At 38.7% G+C, this 17,718-nt stretch overlaps 1 protein-coding gene across 8 annotated transcripts in view; it reads left to right on the top strand.

Annotated features, from left to right (window-relative positions):
- The window catches only part of LOC106880833 (uncharacterized), a 49,200-nt gene extending 39,477 nt beyond the window's left edge, over positions 1–9,723 (top strand). For all 8 annotated transcript variants that reach the window (XM_089342125.1, XM_089342127.1, XM_014930960.3 and 5 more), the window contains exon 3: positions 8,076–9,723. In XM_089342125.1, coding sequence (XP_089198251.1) covers positions 8,076–9,314 — 1,239 coding nt within the window. In that variant the 3' untranslated portion in view covers positions 9,315–9,723. The remainder of the gene's footprint in view (positions 1–8,075) is intronic.
- The last annotated feature ends 7,995 nt before the right edge of the window (positions 9,724–17,718 follow it).

Here is a 17,718-nt window from a genome sequence, read left to right as displayed (position 1 = left end):
CATTAAGGGTACGTGTGTTTGTGGAGTACTCAGCCACTTGCATGTTAATTTCACGAGCTGGCTATTTCATTGCTCAGATCAACTGGAACCTTTGTATAACTAATGGAGTACCAGTCATATCCTATCTACCTGTTTATCTTCTTACCTGTCTGTATACATTAAGGGTACTTGTGTCTGTGGAGTACTCGACCACTTGCATGTTAATTTCATAAGCAAGCTGTTCCATTGATCAGATCAACTGGAATCCTTGTCGTCATAACTGACGGAGTGCCAGTTATATCCTATCTACCTGTTTATCTTCAAATGTTTGTGCCGTATATTAGTTTACTCCCTCCATCAGATTGATGTTACCTGAACAGGTGCACAGTGTATTACATATATTACATGTTGAAGAGATCGGAGAGCAAAGCGGGATGAAGTGTTTTGCTCAGGAACACAATGCACTGCCCAGTGCAGGAATCGAACCCATGGTCTCTTGATCATGATTGCAACACCCTAACAATCAGGCCATGCACCCTTAAGAAGGCAATTGACTTAGTCGACCTCGGCGGAATTTGAACTCAGAACATAGCGACAGACAAAATACCGCTAAGCATGTCGCCCGGCGTGCTAACGTTTCTGCCAGCTCGCCGCCTACCTATCCCATCTATCTTTCTACCTGTCTGACCATCTGCCTAACAGCCTGTCTATGTAGCTCTCTATCTGCCCCTCTATGTACCTCCCTGTCTGCCCGCCAATGTACCTCCCTATCTGTACCCCCCTCCCCCCCCCCCCCCCTGTGTACCTGCCTGTCTATGTACCTGTTTATCTGCTTTACTTGGCTTGGTGACATACAAAAGCAACTGTAAAAGTGATGATTCAATTGGATTCCAATGATTATGCTTGCCCAAGTTAAAAAAAAAAAAGAAATTTATCTTGTTCTAGCTTGCACACACACACACACACACACACACACACTATCTCTCTCTCTCTCTCTCTCTCTCTCCCCCCCCCCCCTCTCCTAATAAATTATTCACTTTTGCGTTATTTTAGTTATTCTAGAGGCAGCAAGGAAAACCAATTAAGTCAACTTGATGAGCAAAGTGGGTATAGTGTCAACATTGCCTTCACAAAGCTGCCTATTCCACTTACATTGTTACAATAACCAAAGCAACAACAATTAGTTTATTTCTTTTAATAACAACTAGTCGTGACCTGTCACTATGCTGCCGGGCAGTGACCCAGCCAAGATGAAATGGATCGTTTAGCAGAAAGAAGCCTACTACAATGATCACAACAATCTGTTTTTTTGCTTTTCTTGGAACAATTTTTAATTGTCTCCTTCATACTCTCTCTCTCTCTCTCTCTCTCTCTCAACAATAACAACTTTTCATTATAGTGAAAGTTTTTTCTTTAAAGTCCTTGCTGCAGTGTCTATATGTTGAAAGACTATAGAAATATACACACAGAGAAATACACAACCAAAAGAATAACTATATGTAATAGGTTGTTTCACAGAAATGTCGCATTTTTAATTACTTGCTATGTCAGTCATGTATGTTTAATCTGGACTCTATTTCTTTCCCAACAATATTGGTATACAAAATTTGTACCCACAGACCTTATGAAAATGGTAACAACCAAACTAAGTTGAGTGATTTTCTCGTATGAGTACAAACTGGGTCACTCTCCCGCAGAAGCTCAATGGAATATCAAACAGGCCTTAGGTAATGGTCTTGTTGACATCAGAACTGTTCAGAGATGGTTCTAAAGCTCTCGTTCAGGAGATGATAGCCTTGAAAATAAACCAAGGGGTAGGCCAAAAATCAGTTATTCAGCATGATGGATTAAATGCTTTGGTTGAACAAAATCTGAGAACAAAGGTTCGAAAACTTTCAGCAGAATTCCAAACATCTTGCACAACTGTTTTTACCACCTGTAAAAAATTGGAAAAGTCAAGAAAACGGATTGGTTTGTTCCACATCAACTGAACGAGATTCAAATAAACCAGACGCCTCGAAGCGTGCTCCTTATTGCTTTCTCAACTTGTGATGAGAAATGGATACTCTCTGACAACAGTAGAACAGGACAGTGATTAGATGCGGGAGAGTCACCTAAACACTACCCAAACCCACCATTGCACCCTAAAAAGTTAGTTGTCACTGCAAAGGGAGTTATTCGTTATTCATTTTTGCAACAAGGAAAAATGGTAACAGCAACATTGTATTGCCAGGAAATTGATTGTATGCATGAGGATTTGAAGAAGCAACCCAGACTAGTGAATAGAAATGGCCCAGTTTTGATCCATGGCAATGCACGTCCTCACACTCCTCAAGCTACGGTCCAAAAGCTGCAGAGCCTGAATTCTGAGATTTTGCAACATCCTCCCTATTCCCCTGATATCTCTCCTACTGATCATCACTTATTTAAGCATTTTGAGCTTTTCATAAGCAATAAAACATTCTTAAATAGAGCAGAGGTAATTGAAGCATTCAGACAGTTTATCACGGCAAAAGATGAATTTTTTTTTAAAGATGTAATATATAACAGAGAGACGTTGGGTAAATGTCATAAACAATGTCATAAATGTCATAAATGTCATAAACATGGATCATATTTTCATTAAATCAGTCAGTTCTCTGAAATATTTTATTGTTACCTTTCAAATACGACATTTCGTGTGAAACAATGTAATATATATTGTATACAACTTAATATTATATATGTATACATATGTATATATATCGCTACAGAAATATTGTTTTTAAAGTTTGTGTTGTGGTGTGTTGGTAGATTTGCAGTTGCCTCATTTTTAATCAAAACTTGTTGGTTATTATGGTGATAATTTTCATGGGGCCAGAACCCCCATGAAAATTCATAAATTTTCAATGTTGATGAAATTTCAACCTTGGGTAATTGACACACATAAAGATGTATTCTCAAACTTTTCACTTCTCATGAGGATTCTAAGACCCCCTAATGGAGGCTTTAACTCCCAAATTTTAGTCATTTTTTTATGACCCAAAACTAGGTCAAAAGTACTGAATAGATCTTTATGAAATTTGGAAATTATATTCTATGCATAAGGGTCATAACCACCATAAAAATTCATATACTTTTGCTGTTGATGAAATTTTAACCACAGATATTAGACATAAATGAAGTAATATTTCTAAAATTTCATCTTCTTAGAAGTTAGAAAGACATCTTCATGGGGACTTAGCACCCACAATTTAGTCATTTTATCTAAGCAATGACGAATACAATTGTACTCTCGGAAGCTGTAGGGTCACCCGAGCACAAAAGAAGAGCATTATTTGTAATTCAATGGTACAACAGTGTAAGAGTTTGCTTTGAGATATTCTTACATTGTGATTTCTGCAATGTGGTGCATAAATTGTCAAGTAAATGAGACGCATCTTTGCCTCCACTGATTCAGTTGCAAAGTGTTCAGTAAAATTATTTGGTTGCAGATATGTATATATGTGTATGCTAAGAGAGATTGATAGAATATGTACCAGGCTTTACAAAAAATGAGTTCTGAAGTCAATTCATTTAACAAAGAAATTCTTCAAGGTGGTGCCCCAGCATGGCCACAATCTAATGACTGAAGCAAGTAAAAGAATAACTCAAATTACCTCATAAGTTTGGTCACTGTGGCTCATACAGCCCTCAATTTCATACAAAATACCTTATGGTGTTTTATTACCCCTTTTGACATTAACTCAAATCCCTTCCAGATGTGATTTGCTGTTCGTATTTCTGCAGTTGATTAAATAAACTATGTGCTGCAGTATGGCTACAGTCCAACAACTAAAGCTAGTTAATGAATCATTGTTGTCGTCGTTTTAATGTTCATTTTTCCATACTTAAATGGATCAGATGAAAGTATTGTGGGCAGAGTTTTGTACAGGCAGGTACGTTTCCGGTCACCAACGGTTCCTTGTTTTGAAGTGAAATATTTATCTCCTAGTCAACAGGGAACAACAGACAGTCCAGGCATGTTGACATGGTGAATTAGAAACAAACAATATTGTATGAACGAGCATTTTGTATTACAACAATCACGAAACATATCAAGACATGTCTAGAAACCCACATGTGCTTTTTATGATGCACAGGAAGCAAGCAACACCATTAGCAAATCTATTCTTGCCAATCAATGAAGGAACAAGTGCAGACAGGAAATTTTCACTCTCTCATCCACACACACACACACACACACACTTGTGTATACATATAGAGACACAGTCATACATCATCATCATCGTCATTACAACGTCCACTTTTCCTTGCTTCCTGGTTGGATGCAGTTTATTGAAGTAGATTTTCTACGACTATATACCACTTTTCTAGGGCAGCGAGCTGGCAGAAACGTTAGCATGCCGGGCAAAATGCTTAGCGGTGTTTCGTCTGTCTTTACATTCTGAGTTCAATTTCCACCGAGGTCATCTTTTCCTTTCATCTTTTTGGGGTCGATAAATTAAGTACCAGTTACGCACTGGGGTCAATGTCATCAACTTAATCCCTTTGTCTGTCCTTGTTTGTCCCTTCTATGTTTAGCCCCTTGTGGACAATAAAGACAGAAGAAACGTTAGCATGCCGGGCAAAATGCTTAGCGGTATTTCGTCTGTCTTTGTTCTGAGTTCAATTTCTGCCGAGGTCAACTTTTCCTTTCATCCTTTTGGGGGTCAATAAATTTGGTATCAGTTGCATACTGGAGTTGATCCAATCGACTGACCACCTCCCCAAAAACTTTGGGCCTTGTGCCTTGAGTAGAAAAGTATATATACCACTCTTCTTGTTGCCAACCCTCACCTGTTTCCAAGCAAAGTAACGTTTGTTCCATCATGCTGTAACCTTTTTGTCTTTGGCGCCAAAAGGGCGAAAAGCAAAGTTGGCCTTGTTGGAATTTGAACTCAAACTAAATAGACAGCTGAAATACTGCTAAGCATTTTGCCCAACGTGCTAATAATTCTGCCAGCTCGCCACCCTATGAATAATAATAATAATAATAATAATAATAATAATAATCATCATCATCACCATCACCATCATCATCATCATCGCTTATACTACAGGTACAAGGCCTAAAATTTGTCGGTTGTGTTTAAGTTGATCACATTGGCCTCCAGTACTTGACTGGTACTTAATTTATTGATCCCTAAATGGATGAAAGGCTAAGTCGATCTCAGCAGAATTCTTCAACTCAAATTACTTTGATGCCTCATGAGACATTTTCTGCAACTCCAATCAATCAAGTCAATCACTTTCCCCAAGATGTCAAATCAAGCTGTACAGGTTTTAGTCATTGTTTCAACTTCTCTTTATACTTAAGGATCTGTCTTCCTTTACTGTGGAATCCCCCCTACATGTTCTTCATACAGAAAAATTTCTAGAATGTTATCATCTTTCATTCCAACATGTCCTACCCATCTGCATTGAATTCTCGGCAGCATGCTTTTGGTGCTGAGAGAGATCACGTTCTTTTAAGATTTTGACATTTGTTATCTGATCTTGTTGTTTTATGTTGCAGGTGTCTCACTGACAACGCATCTATTTATTCACAGTATATTTCCTGTAATAAAAGATGTGTAATATGGAATTCAAAGCATGTCAAATTTTCCCTGTCTTTATTTATATAAACTTCTGGAAAGTTGTGTTTTATCTCTACTGTGGATTGCCTAAAGCTTAACTTCCTTGAATCTTAGAATTACATATCGTTATATATATATATTGGGTTGGTGTATAATTATTGCAGCTTTTTTTTCTGACAAATTTTATTCAACAAAAACAATAACAATATTTGACAAAAATATCTTTAAATGACGGTCTGACCGTCTGCCAAGCAAATGGGAAGCAGTAATTGAAGTAGATGGCGAATATGCTCCGGAATAATCATTTAAAGATGTTATTGTTTTTGTTGAATAAAATTTGTTGAAAAAAAGCCACAATAATTATGGTAAGAAGCTTGCTTACCAACCACATGGTTCTGGGTTCAGTCCCACAGCGTGACACCTTGGGCAAGTGTTTTCTACTATAGCCTTGAGCCAACCAAAACCCTGTGAGTGGATTTGGTAGACAGAAACTGAAAGAAGAGTGGTTGGCATTAGGAAGGGCATCCAGCTGTAGAAACTTTGTCAGATCAGATTGGAGCCTGGTGCAGCCTCTGGCTGACCAGTCCTCAGTGAAACCGTCTAACCCATGCCAGCATGTATGATGGGCTTCTTTCAGTTTCTGTCTACCAAATTCACTCACAAGGCCTTGGTCAGTCCAAGGCTATAGAAGACACTTGCCCAGTGTTCCACTCAGTGGGACTGAACCCAGAACCATGAGGTTGCGAAGCAAGCTTCTTCCCACACTGCACAGACACGCTAGGCCATTAATTAAATAGTTACATGACCTAAATACTTGCAAACTGATTATACAACAGTCAATTATTTATGGCTACCACCCCTACTACAATAACAACAATGTTACATTTTATTATCTGGGCTTTTCCCATTTGTTGCTGCTGCTGCTACTGCTGCTGCTTTAGTGCAGAAGTACTTGTACATGTATGGAGAAAGAAAACATGTAGAGTTCTCACTTATTTTTATGAAATAAAATTAAAAATTACAATAAAAGCATTATTATGATTAATGACACCCAAAATGTCAAAAATTAGGCTAATTTGTAAACGGAAACTGAAAGAAGCTCGTCATATATATGTATATATATATGTATGTATGAGTATGTGTTTGTGTGTCTGTGTTTGTCCCTCCACCATCACTTGACAACCGATGCTGGTGTGTTTATGTCCCCGTAACTTACAAGCTTGTATGCAAGGGCAACCATGCTTTTACTGTTGATGATGATGTGGCATGTGTTTATTTATGATTCTCATGGAATATGCCTTGATACATGTGTATGTAGCTTTTGAATTTTGCCGAGTACTGGGATTGTTTTAATTGACTTAGCCTCCTCCACTGACATGACCAGGATAGTGTCTTTCCATGAAGGGCACTGCCATTAGTCTGTCAATGGTGCCACTTGCTGACCTTCGTGGCACTGTATTTGTGAGTTTGCCATATTTGGCAAATTAGTGTACTGTTTCTCTATGCAAATCCTTGAATGTCATGTGGTTACCAGTTTGCGTAAGGTACATATAAGAATTCAGCACGACAACATCCATAATGTGAAAAAATAAATTTTTGTACCATTTTGCACTTTTCCTAGCACACTCAAGCATCGCCAACTGCACATCTGCTTTATCAACTAGGCACATGTTGGTCACTTAATCAATAATTCTTCACAATTTACTGGGTTTTGTAATTTACTTTAGAACTGTTTAATGTCTCCTTTGTGGAAAGTTGTGATCATTATCACACTGCACTTATTATGCCAACGTAATGTAAAAAGGTTTCTACATTTTCATCTCTCAATGTCACCTGGCGTCTTCAATTTGGAAAACTTTCGTACACTTTTCCTGCTTCCACTGAGAGTTCCACACAAATGTGGCTTATATGCCACCTGTCTTCTGCCACACCCGTCTTCTGTCACACCTGTCTTCTGTCAAACCTGTCTTCTGCAGAAGAAAGCATGTTGTGTCAATAAGTCACACCTGACCTTAACCCTTTTGTAACTGTGTTTCTGTTGAGATGTTCTGTGTTTCTTTCAATTACTTTAAATATAACAAAGAATTTAGTAAAATAACTCAGTTATCATTCAGCTAGTGTTAGAAACATAAATTGCGACTAAGGTTTGGTGAAAGACTTATGAAAACAAGACATTTGTACTCAGAGCCAGAGCTGGGTTGGTATCAAAAGGGCTAAATGATGATTGCTGGTCTTGTGCCAACATTTTTGCTTTAAGGCAGTGAGCTGTTGGAATTGTTAATGCACTGAGCAAAATGCTTAACAGCATTTCATTTGTCATTATTCTCTGAGTCGAAATTCTGCTGAGGCACTTTGCTTTTTATCCTTTCGGGCTCAATAAAATAAGTACCAGTGATTACTGGGGTCGATGTAATTGACTCACCTTCTCCCACTGAAATTTCTGGCCTTTTACCAAAATTTGAAACCAATGTATTAATTTCATATTTTGTTTCTTTGCAGCACCACTGTGGATTCTACCGTACTATGCTGGATCCATGTCTTATAGGAGCTGATAAAATTCTTGAAAAATTTGGTTATCAAACCATCCATGGAGAGTCTTTTCAATTAAATGCAAAACCAGACTTGACATGCCTTTTAAAAATGAGCGTTCAGTGCCTGCTTGCTTACAGTGAGTACAAGATCGTCTCAAAAGCTTGTGAATCGGCCCAATCAACAGACTACGAAACTGCTTTACTTAAGCATCTGGAAAGTGGTGGAAGCAGCAAGCAATTAGCGGAAAAACTGAGATCAGAGTCTAACGAAGTACTAAGTAAAAGCACTGATTCAAGTCTGTCCAGTGAGTACTCTCGGTGTTTACCAGAATCGTACCATGGTAGTGATAGCAACAGTCCTTCGTTGGTCTCAAAACGAGCCCCTCCACCTTATTCTTCTCATACAATTGATAGAACTTTCTCTAAACCAAACAAATACGAGAACTTTGATAAATATTCTTACACAGTACAACACTCTCCCAAAATACCAATCAACAATTTTTATTCATGTCACCGACAGGAACAGTTCCAAATTCACAAAAACAAACGACCCCTATGTTTACAGACAGACGGCTGTAGTGATAATGAATATTTACTCCATACTTCAGCGCAGAACGTCTTTTCTGGTGCAAGTCCCATCTATGAAAAACATGTCAGTTCTCCACCATATATGGCGACAAACAATTGCGTCATGGACTCCAGTCTGGCCACGTCTCCTTACAAAATAGAACCGACATACCGGGACTCAGCGTATGGCTCTACATATGATGCACCTTCGTTGAATATTCAGTCACACAGCAGCAACAGCAGACCAAGACAACCAATGGAACACTCTCTGGGGAAAACCTACGACGACTACAATGGATGTAGCAAAGCTTTCGAACGGAATACACCGTCGCCGCAATCTCCCGTTGCAGATTTGACTATGGACTATCAGTCGAAACTAAATTTCAGCAGCAACGACTCGCTTTCGTCAGAAAATGAATGGAGCTGTAGCAAATGCACTGTAAAAAACCCCAGCAGTTTGACAGTGTGTTACCTTTGTGAAAATAGTCGCTATGCCATTTCCAATATGGCCACCCAGCAAATGAATCACAAACAAAGTGGTGAAAGAGTGTGTGAAAACTGCACGTTAAAAAATGCTGTTACTGCACGTAAATGTTCTGCATGTGGTCACCACTTCAAAGGTTATCACACATCTGTATAAAAAATATTCTGTTTTATCAAATTCCATTCTTTTTTTCTTTTGTCTTTTTTTGTTGTTTTTTGTTTGTTTTCGTTTTCTGTTTTCTTTTTTTTTGTTTTTTTTCTTTTCTGCCCCCAAACAAACATTCTTTTCTTTGTTCAGACAATTCTTGAAATCTTGATCTAAAGCTATTTATCTAACAAATCTAACACAGACAAAACGAAAATTCAAATCAAAATTATTATTATTATTATTTAAGGGGAAGAAATAATTCAGTTTTTGTAGTTGTTGTTGTTGTATGTAATTTGTGGTGTTGTTGTTGTTGTCGTCATTGTAGTGTGATGTGTTTCTCTACTGTAAAAATTACAGTTATAAAACAAACCTGTATTTCAAACTAGAAGACAGTATGTTTGAAAAATTGAAAAAGAAATTGTTGCTGTTGTTATTATTATTGTTGTTATCATTATTGTTATTATTATTTGATGTGGAGGCGAAATGGCCCAGTAATTAGGGCAGCGGACTCGCGGTCATAGGATCGCAGTTTCAATTCCCAGACCGGGTGTTGTGAGTGTTTATTGAGCGAAAACACCTAAAGACCCACGAGGCTCCGGCAAGGGATGGTGGCAAACCCTGTTGTACTCTTCCACCACAACTTTCTCTCACTCTTACTTCCTGTTTCTGTTGTATCTGTATTTCAAAGGGGCCAGCATGTCTGTGCAATGTGGGAAGAAGCTTGCTTCCCAACCACATGGTTTTGGGTTCAGTCCCAAAGCTCCTACCTCTACTGGTGACTCGTCCCCTCCCCCATTATTATTATTATTATTAATATTATTATTGGTAGAATTGTTACCATTCTGGGTAAAACGCTTAGTGGCATTTTGCCTTTCTTTTTGTAGCATTTTTGCCCAATACATTTTTGTTCAAAGTTGCCGGGATTAACTTTGCCTTTTGTTCTTTTGAGGTTGATAGAATAAGTACCAGCTGTGCACTGGGGGGTCGATGTAATAGATCTTCTTCCTCCTCCAGAATTGCTGGCCTTGTGCCAAAATTTGAAACCAATATTATTACTTGCCATCACCTGTCGCTATGCTGCCGGGTAATGACCCAGTCAAGAGGAAATAGATTCTCCAACAAAACCCTACTACAATGATGACATTGATATGCTCAACGCCAACCCCCTTTTTTTTTTCGTTTTTCTTAAAATTTTGATTCTGTCTTTCACACACTCTCTCTTTCTCTCTTAACAACAACAATAACAACCTGTCATTATAGTGAAAGTCTTTTTTTAAAGTCTGTGTTGTGTTGTCTATGTGTTGAAAAACACACAGAAGCACACACACACACACACACACAACCAAAAAACTAACTATATATATATAGTTATGTTTTTGAAGTTTGTGTTGCATTGTGTTGATAAACTTGCTCTTAAAATTCCTGCATTTTTAATCAAAACCTTTTAGTTCCTATGGTGACAACACTATCTACCTATCTATCTGTCTTTCACTTTCTCTCTCTCTTACTGGTTCTCTCCACTGTTGATTCCTCCCCTTCTTCCCTCCCTCTACATAGTTGTTAGAAACAGACAGATGAAGATCAGCTTCTTATATCTTATATTATCAAGGTGATGAGCTGGCAGAATCTTTAACATTGCCAGGCGAAATGCTTAGCAACATTTCACCCATCTTTACATTCTGATTTCATGTTCTGCTGAGGTTGGCTTTGCCTTTCATCCTTTCAGGTACCAGTTGAACGCTGGGGTCAATGTAATTGACTTACCCCCTCCCTGAACTTGCTGGCCTTGTGCCAAAATTTGAAATCATTGCGATAAGGGTAATGGCATCTTTACACAAAGGAATGATGGCGACAGTGATATTTATCCTCAATGTTCAGAGGCATTTTCTATCTAAAATTAAGCAGGGTTGTGTCTAGTTCCTATACTTTTTGCCATATTCTTTCTGGTGTTGCTCCAACATGCTTTTAAGAATTACCATGAAGGTGTAAAATTTCAGTTTCACATAGATGGAGGTCTGGTAAACCTAAATGGGCAAAGCTTCAGATCAAAGGAAAAAGACCAAGGAAAAGATTCTATGTGATTTTCTGTTCACTGATGAGTGCACTTTGATTTCTCGTACATTTGAGGGAGTTCAGGAAATGATCAACAGGTTTGCTGCAGCAGTTCATACATTTGGGCTGATTATCAGCATTAAGAAGCACTATCTGAACATGGCCGATGCCAGCGCCGCCTTGACTGGCTTCTGTGCTGGTGACACGAAAAAAACACCAACCAATCGTGGTTGTTGCCAGCCTCCTCTGGCCCCTGTGCTGGTGGCACGTAAAAAGCACCCACTACACTGTAGGAGCGGTTGGCGTTAGGAAGGGCATCCAGCTGTAGAAACTCTGCTGGAGCCTGGTGCAGCCTCCTGGCTTCCCAGACCCCAGTCGAACCGTCCAACCCATGCTAGCATGGGAAACGGACGTTAAACAATGATGATGAAGAAGACAGAAGTTTTACTCCAACCAAAGCCTACTTAAGATTGAAATGTGAAAATAAACCACTGAAATGGGTCAAATCATTTAAATATCTCAGAAGAACAGTTAAACTTTTAAGAGTACGCTTGATGAGGAAATCGAGGTTAGAATATCTGAGGCCATAAGTACTTTTGGAGAACTTTCTCATCATCATTTGTTGGATGAACATGGTGTCAGTTTGAAAACTAAAATAACTAAAATATAAATCTTGTATTTTGGGCACACTTGTTTTACAGGACAAGAAGCATGAACTTTCTACTAAAGATATATAAACAAACTTAAAACCTTTCACATGCAATATCTTCAGTGTAAAATGACAGGATAAAGTGTCAAATGTCAAAATTTTAGAAAAATGTGCTATCTTCAGTATTAGAAGCACAGTGCAGAGAAACAAGACATGTTTGAGTGCAAGCTGATCACATTCTGAAAATTTTTTGTATGACCAACAATTAGAGAGATTCTCTGGTCAAAAAAGACCCATCCTTAGATATAAGGATTATGTTGTAGATATAAGGATATGTTGAAGCAATCACTGAAATCCTGACAACTTAATTTAACATTTTGGGGAAAGTCATTGCTTCGATGGTGTAAAATATATCATGATACGTCAAAACAATTTGAGTTGAAGAAGCAGAACAATTAAAACATTAGGTTCTGTAATCAACAGGAGACATTTGTCCAATCCCAGGCGAAATCGAAATCATCAATGTCTCCATTGTGACTTCATAAGCAAAATCCAAATTTGGACTCAAATTACATTCACGCACCCATTGGATACATTTTTTAAATTTAATCCTTTCCATCAAGCACTCATGCATTGAAATTGATAGGAGTGGCCACCACCATCACCATCACCATCATCATCATCATCATCATTATTATTATTAAGGTAGTGAACTGGCAGAATCACTAGCGTGCCGGATGACATGCTTAGTGGTATTTCACCTGTTGTTATTTTCTGAGATCAAATTCCACCGAGGTCATCTTTGCCTTTTGTCCTTTCAGAGTCGATAAAATAAGTACCAGTTGTGTATGCTGGGGGTCAATGTAATCAACTCATCCCCTCCCACAAAATTTGCTTCTCTTGTGGCAAAATTTGAAACCATTATTATTAACATTATTGTTGTTGTTATTCAAAATACTCAGCAGCATTTCAACCATCTTTACGTTCTGAGTTCAAATTCTGCTAAGGTCAACTTTGCCTTACATCTTTCAGAGGTTGATGAAATAAGTACCAGTTGAGTACTGGGGTCAGTGATCACCATACACAACTACATCAAAACATGAAATATGAAATCAATTGGAACAAAAATTGAAGAAACTGAAAAGTGACAGCTAAATAAGAAAAAATCCCAGTCGACTAGTTTGTAGAATGCAGTCAGGAATATGAAGACAATTAGGAAAACTGCTGTGCAATAAAGTTTTGTGTTAAACTGGGGAGAAACGTTGCAGAAACTGATGAAATGCTCCAGACTGGTCGTGGATTAATCACTGGCATGAGATTCAGGGATGGTAGAGGGGTGGTGAGAGACGATGAGTAGTGTGAGAGGGAGTGGGATATCAGAACATCAGAGCTGGTTGAGGGAATTTGCAATTTTTGTTGATAAAGACTGTTGTGTTGCTAATAGGATATTAGCTTTTGCTGTGAAACATCAATATAAAAAAAAAACAAAAAAAGACACGATACATTATTGACCTTGAATGGTTTGATAGACATGAACATGTGGTGACATCTGTTGTTGACTGCCTGTCTTTCTAGATTTTTGTCACTGATAAAGTTTGTGCAACCAAGCATAATAAAAACAAACTAATTTTAAGCATGATGTCTTAGTCTTAATTCCTCCCATGCAGTTGGCGTATTTCAACAGCAGGATGTCTCCAATGATCCCAGCTTTGAGCACGGTCATCTGCCTCTACCCAGCTGATGCTAATATTTTTCAGAACTCCTTTAAAAGCAGCACACCGTGTCTTCTTAGGTCTCTCTCTTTATTCATCCCTCTGGTACTTCCCATTAGTACACTTACCTGCCTCCTCCCAGGTGAATCTAAATTACTTCAGATCTTTGAAGGTTGGTACACAAGAAAAGAAAAGGGTAAAAAGAGAATGCATGCTGTTTCGGGGCCTACTTCTCAACAGCATCATTGCCCCCGCCTCACTGAAATGAGGTCCTGCTTGCTAGATCAACTGGTTATTGAGAAAATTTACCAGAGCCTAGCAACTTATTGTTAGCTTGGGTATCACAAAAGGACCTTTGTGGTTAGCTGGCATCGTAAACTGAATTAAGAGGAAACACGGTAACCACTAGAATAATATTTCCCTTTAAATTCATATATATATATATATATATATGTGTGTGTGTGTGTGTGTGTGTGTGTGTGTTGGAAATAGTGGCACAACAAGGTACCAATTTTTGCTGGAAATAGCAGTCGATAAGCGTCTGATGCTAAGTTGTGTAGTTATCATATGACCTAGCATCATATGGTTATCGACTGCTATTTCCAGCAAAAATTAGGACCTTGTGTCACTAATTCCTATTTATAATTCTACCTTTACGGTGCTTTATTTTGCTGGAAAATAATACTACTGTATTGTAATATTTATAATTTATATATATATATATTATATATTAACAGAGCATAGGTGCAAAGCAGTGTTTAGGTGTGAGCAGAATTTTGGTTAGTTGAAATATGTTTGTCATGTAAAAAGCACTATCCAAACGTGGCCAATGACAGTACCCCCTGACTGGCCCCGCCATGCCGGTGGCATGTAAAAAGTACCCACTACACTCTCAGAGTTGTTGGTGTTAGGAAGGGCATCCAGCTGTAGAAACATTGCCAGATCAGACTGGAGCCTGGTGCAGCCCTTGGCTCTCCAGACCTCAGTCAAACCATCCAACCCATGCCAGCACGGAAAACGAACGTTAAACGATGATGATGAGGATACATACACACACACATATATATATAAATATTAGCCACCTTATATACTCATTGTATATAGTTTATGTATTTGCCTGTTGGCATTTTGTGTGCTAGAGAATACTCTCTCAAAGCACAAGGTGTTAAAACACCTGAATGTCATGGACAGGTGAAACAACTCACCTCTGATCCCATCTTGGCTTATCAACATCACATACCTGATCAGGGTTGCTACCTTGCATATAACACAGGTACAACACCACTCTTTCTCTCTCCCCCCCTTCTTTCTCTCTCTTCTGCACACCTTTTCACTCTCATCCTCTCCTCAATTCTTTTTCTCTGTTTGTCTGTGCCTCTCCACCACTTGTTTTCCTCTCTCTCTTTCCTCCTCTACTTCCTCTCCCTCTCCCCTCATATGTCTATCTATCTATCTATCTATCTTTCTTTCTTTCTTCCAAGTTCTCAAACCAAAGAGCATTACATTGTCAGGTACATAAAATAGAAAAGAATTTGGAAAAACCCTAACACATAAACTCAAGGTGTTATGTCTTCGTTCTGGTTGAACAATTGATTAACTCATTTGTTGCTGCCTGCAACCAAGCAAATCAGATACAAAGACAAAGAAGATATATATACATATATATATATATATATATATATATATATATGTGTGTGTGTGTGTGTGTTCATATAATGATATCTACAAAATGTGTTGGTGAGATAAAACATGTAATCATTACCAAAATAGCAAAAATTCGTCCACAAAGGTCTATAGTAAACTCCTTATGAATCGATCTCCTTGGTTATATATCAAAAATTTAAATATATATAATATAAATTGAAGTTGGCCGACTGTTGTATTCTATTTTGTATAGGAATAGCCAATAGAAATGCGGATTTTGCACTATTATTTTAATTCTCTGAATTTTACATGTTTACACTTATATAAAATAATATTGCAAAGTTCTGGTTTCTTTTGGGTACCACTCACCTCTTGGTTTTCAATTACACACATACACACACAAAGTATGGGGGTTCAATTAACAGGTGATCTAAACAATTAAGTTCTCTAGGTAAGTGCTGTAATGGATTACTGTGGCTACAAGGTTATAGCCGGAACGGTTGTTATGGAGCCATTGCAGATTTCCGATGCAGCGGATATATAATTGTTAAACAGGACAGTAAACATTAAGGGCAAGGCAAACATAATAATATTCTCTACTCCTTGAGATGTTTGCCTTACTTTAATGTTTACTGTCCACCCTCCCTCCTACTTCCTACCACCCACCTCTCCTCTCTTACTCTGACTCCTACTTCTCTTCACCCCTACTCTCTTTCTCTCTTTTCTCATACCCACCTTTTCCCCTTCCCCTTGTCCTCTTCCCCCCTTCATCGTCAACCCTCTCTCATCAGCCCACCCAATGGTGATTATACAATCTAATTACATAATATCAATGCCACCTATATAACATGCCATATTGTTAATCATAAGACCACTTCTTATTGCCGGCTTTCTTTGATATCCGAATTGGTATTTCCTTTAACTCTGTACTATTTGTAGTTTATTATATAATTCCGTCACTTTTGAATGCCTTAATGATAAGTAATACGCTACTATTGCCACAAAGTATTTCCTCGCCAGGCAAACATGTCCTAATATTACAAACGGTTTCCACAAACCCATATAACATATTTGTATCTAAAACAACGTGGAGGCGCAATGGCCCAGTTGTTAGGGCAGCGGACTCGCGGTCATAGGATCGCGGTTTCGATTTCCAGACCGGCCGTTGTGAGTGTTTATTGAGCGAAAACACCTAAAGCTCCACGAGGCTCCGGCAGAGGATGGTGGCAAACCCTACTGTACTCTCCCACCACAACTTTCTCTCACTCTTACTACCTGTTTCTGTATCTGTAATTCAAGGGGTTAGCCTTGTCACACTGTGTCACGCTGAATATCCCCGAGAACTACGTTAAGGGTACACGTGTGTCTGTGGAGTGCTCAGCCACTTGCACGTTCTGTTGATCGGATCAACTGGAACCCTCAACGTCATAAGCGACGGAGTGCCAACAACATCCTACATCTTTCCACTTTATCATATAAATCAATCGCGCTGCCTTCATACCTTAACCTAACATTCAACCTATATCCACAGAACACCCCTAAATTCCGTGTATCTCTGCCCTCCTCCCTTTGTTCTTTGGCCTTAGCCAGCAAATCCTAAACCCCGACCCCATGCCTAATTGGCTTTCTTTATGCATTTATATTTCTTCATTTTTATTTTTCACTTTCTTTATTCTTCATCCTTTATCTTCGGTCCTTTCCCAACTACCAGCTTCTCTAAGCCTGGTATAATAAAACATCACCTCTAGCCTACCAATGAACCAGTCCAGCAGATGGCTATTTCACTTGGATTGCTGACCTTAGATATCCTATTACACCTTTTCACAAACTATATTCTTTACCTAACCCCGCTCCCTAATGCCCACAACGGCCAGTTTTTGTTGGTCGTTCTCCCATTTCATAGTTGTCCTCAACAGACTTCAACCACGTCTCTGCTGTATTCTTGGGATATTCTTTTGTTTGTAAAATTACGGTTCATCTGATCATCATCATCATCATCGTTTAACGTCCGCCTTCCATGCTAGCATGGGTTGGACGATTTGACTGAGGACTGGTGAAACCAGACGGCTACACCAGGCTCCAATCTGATCTGGCAGTGTTTCTACAGCTGGATATGCCCTTCCTAACGCCAACCACTCCGAGAGTGTAGTGGGTGCTTTTACGTGCCACCGGCACGAAGGCCAGTCAGGCGGTACTGGCAACGACCACGCTCAAAATGGTGTCTTTTATGTGCCACCCACAGAAGAGCCAGTCCATGGACACTGGCAATTGATGATTATGGTTTTTTGTAATGGAGTAATGTTCATCATCATGGATCAAGGCGGTCCATGTATGTCTATTGGTGGCTAATTCTGTA

The sequence above is a fragment of the Octopus bimaculoides genome, chromosome 25 (genome assembly GCF_046866305.1).
Source record: "Octopus bimaculoides isolate indiv1 chromosome 25, ASM4686630v1, whole genome shotgun sequence".
NCBI classification, from domain to species: domain Eukaryota; kingdom Metazoa; phylum Mollusca; class Cephalopoda; order Octopoda; family Octopodidae; genus Octopus; species Octopus bimaculoides.
The sequence above is the reverse complement of the archived record's forward strand: the minus strand, read 5'-3'. Positions and strand labels throughout refer to the sequence as shown.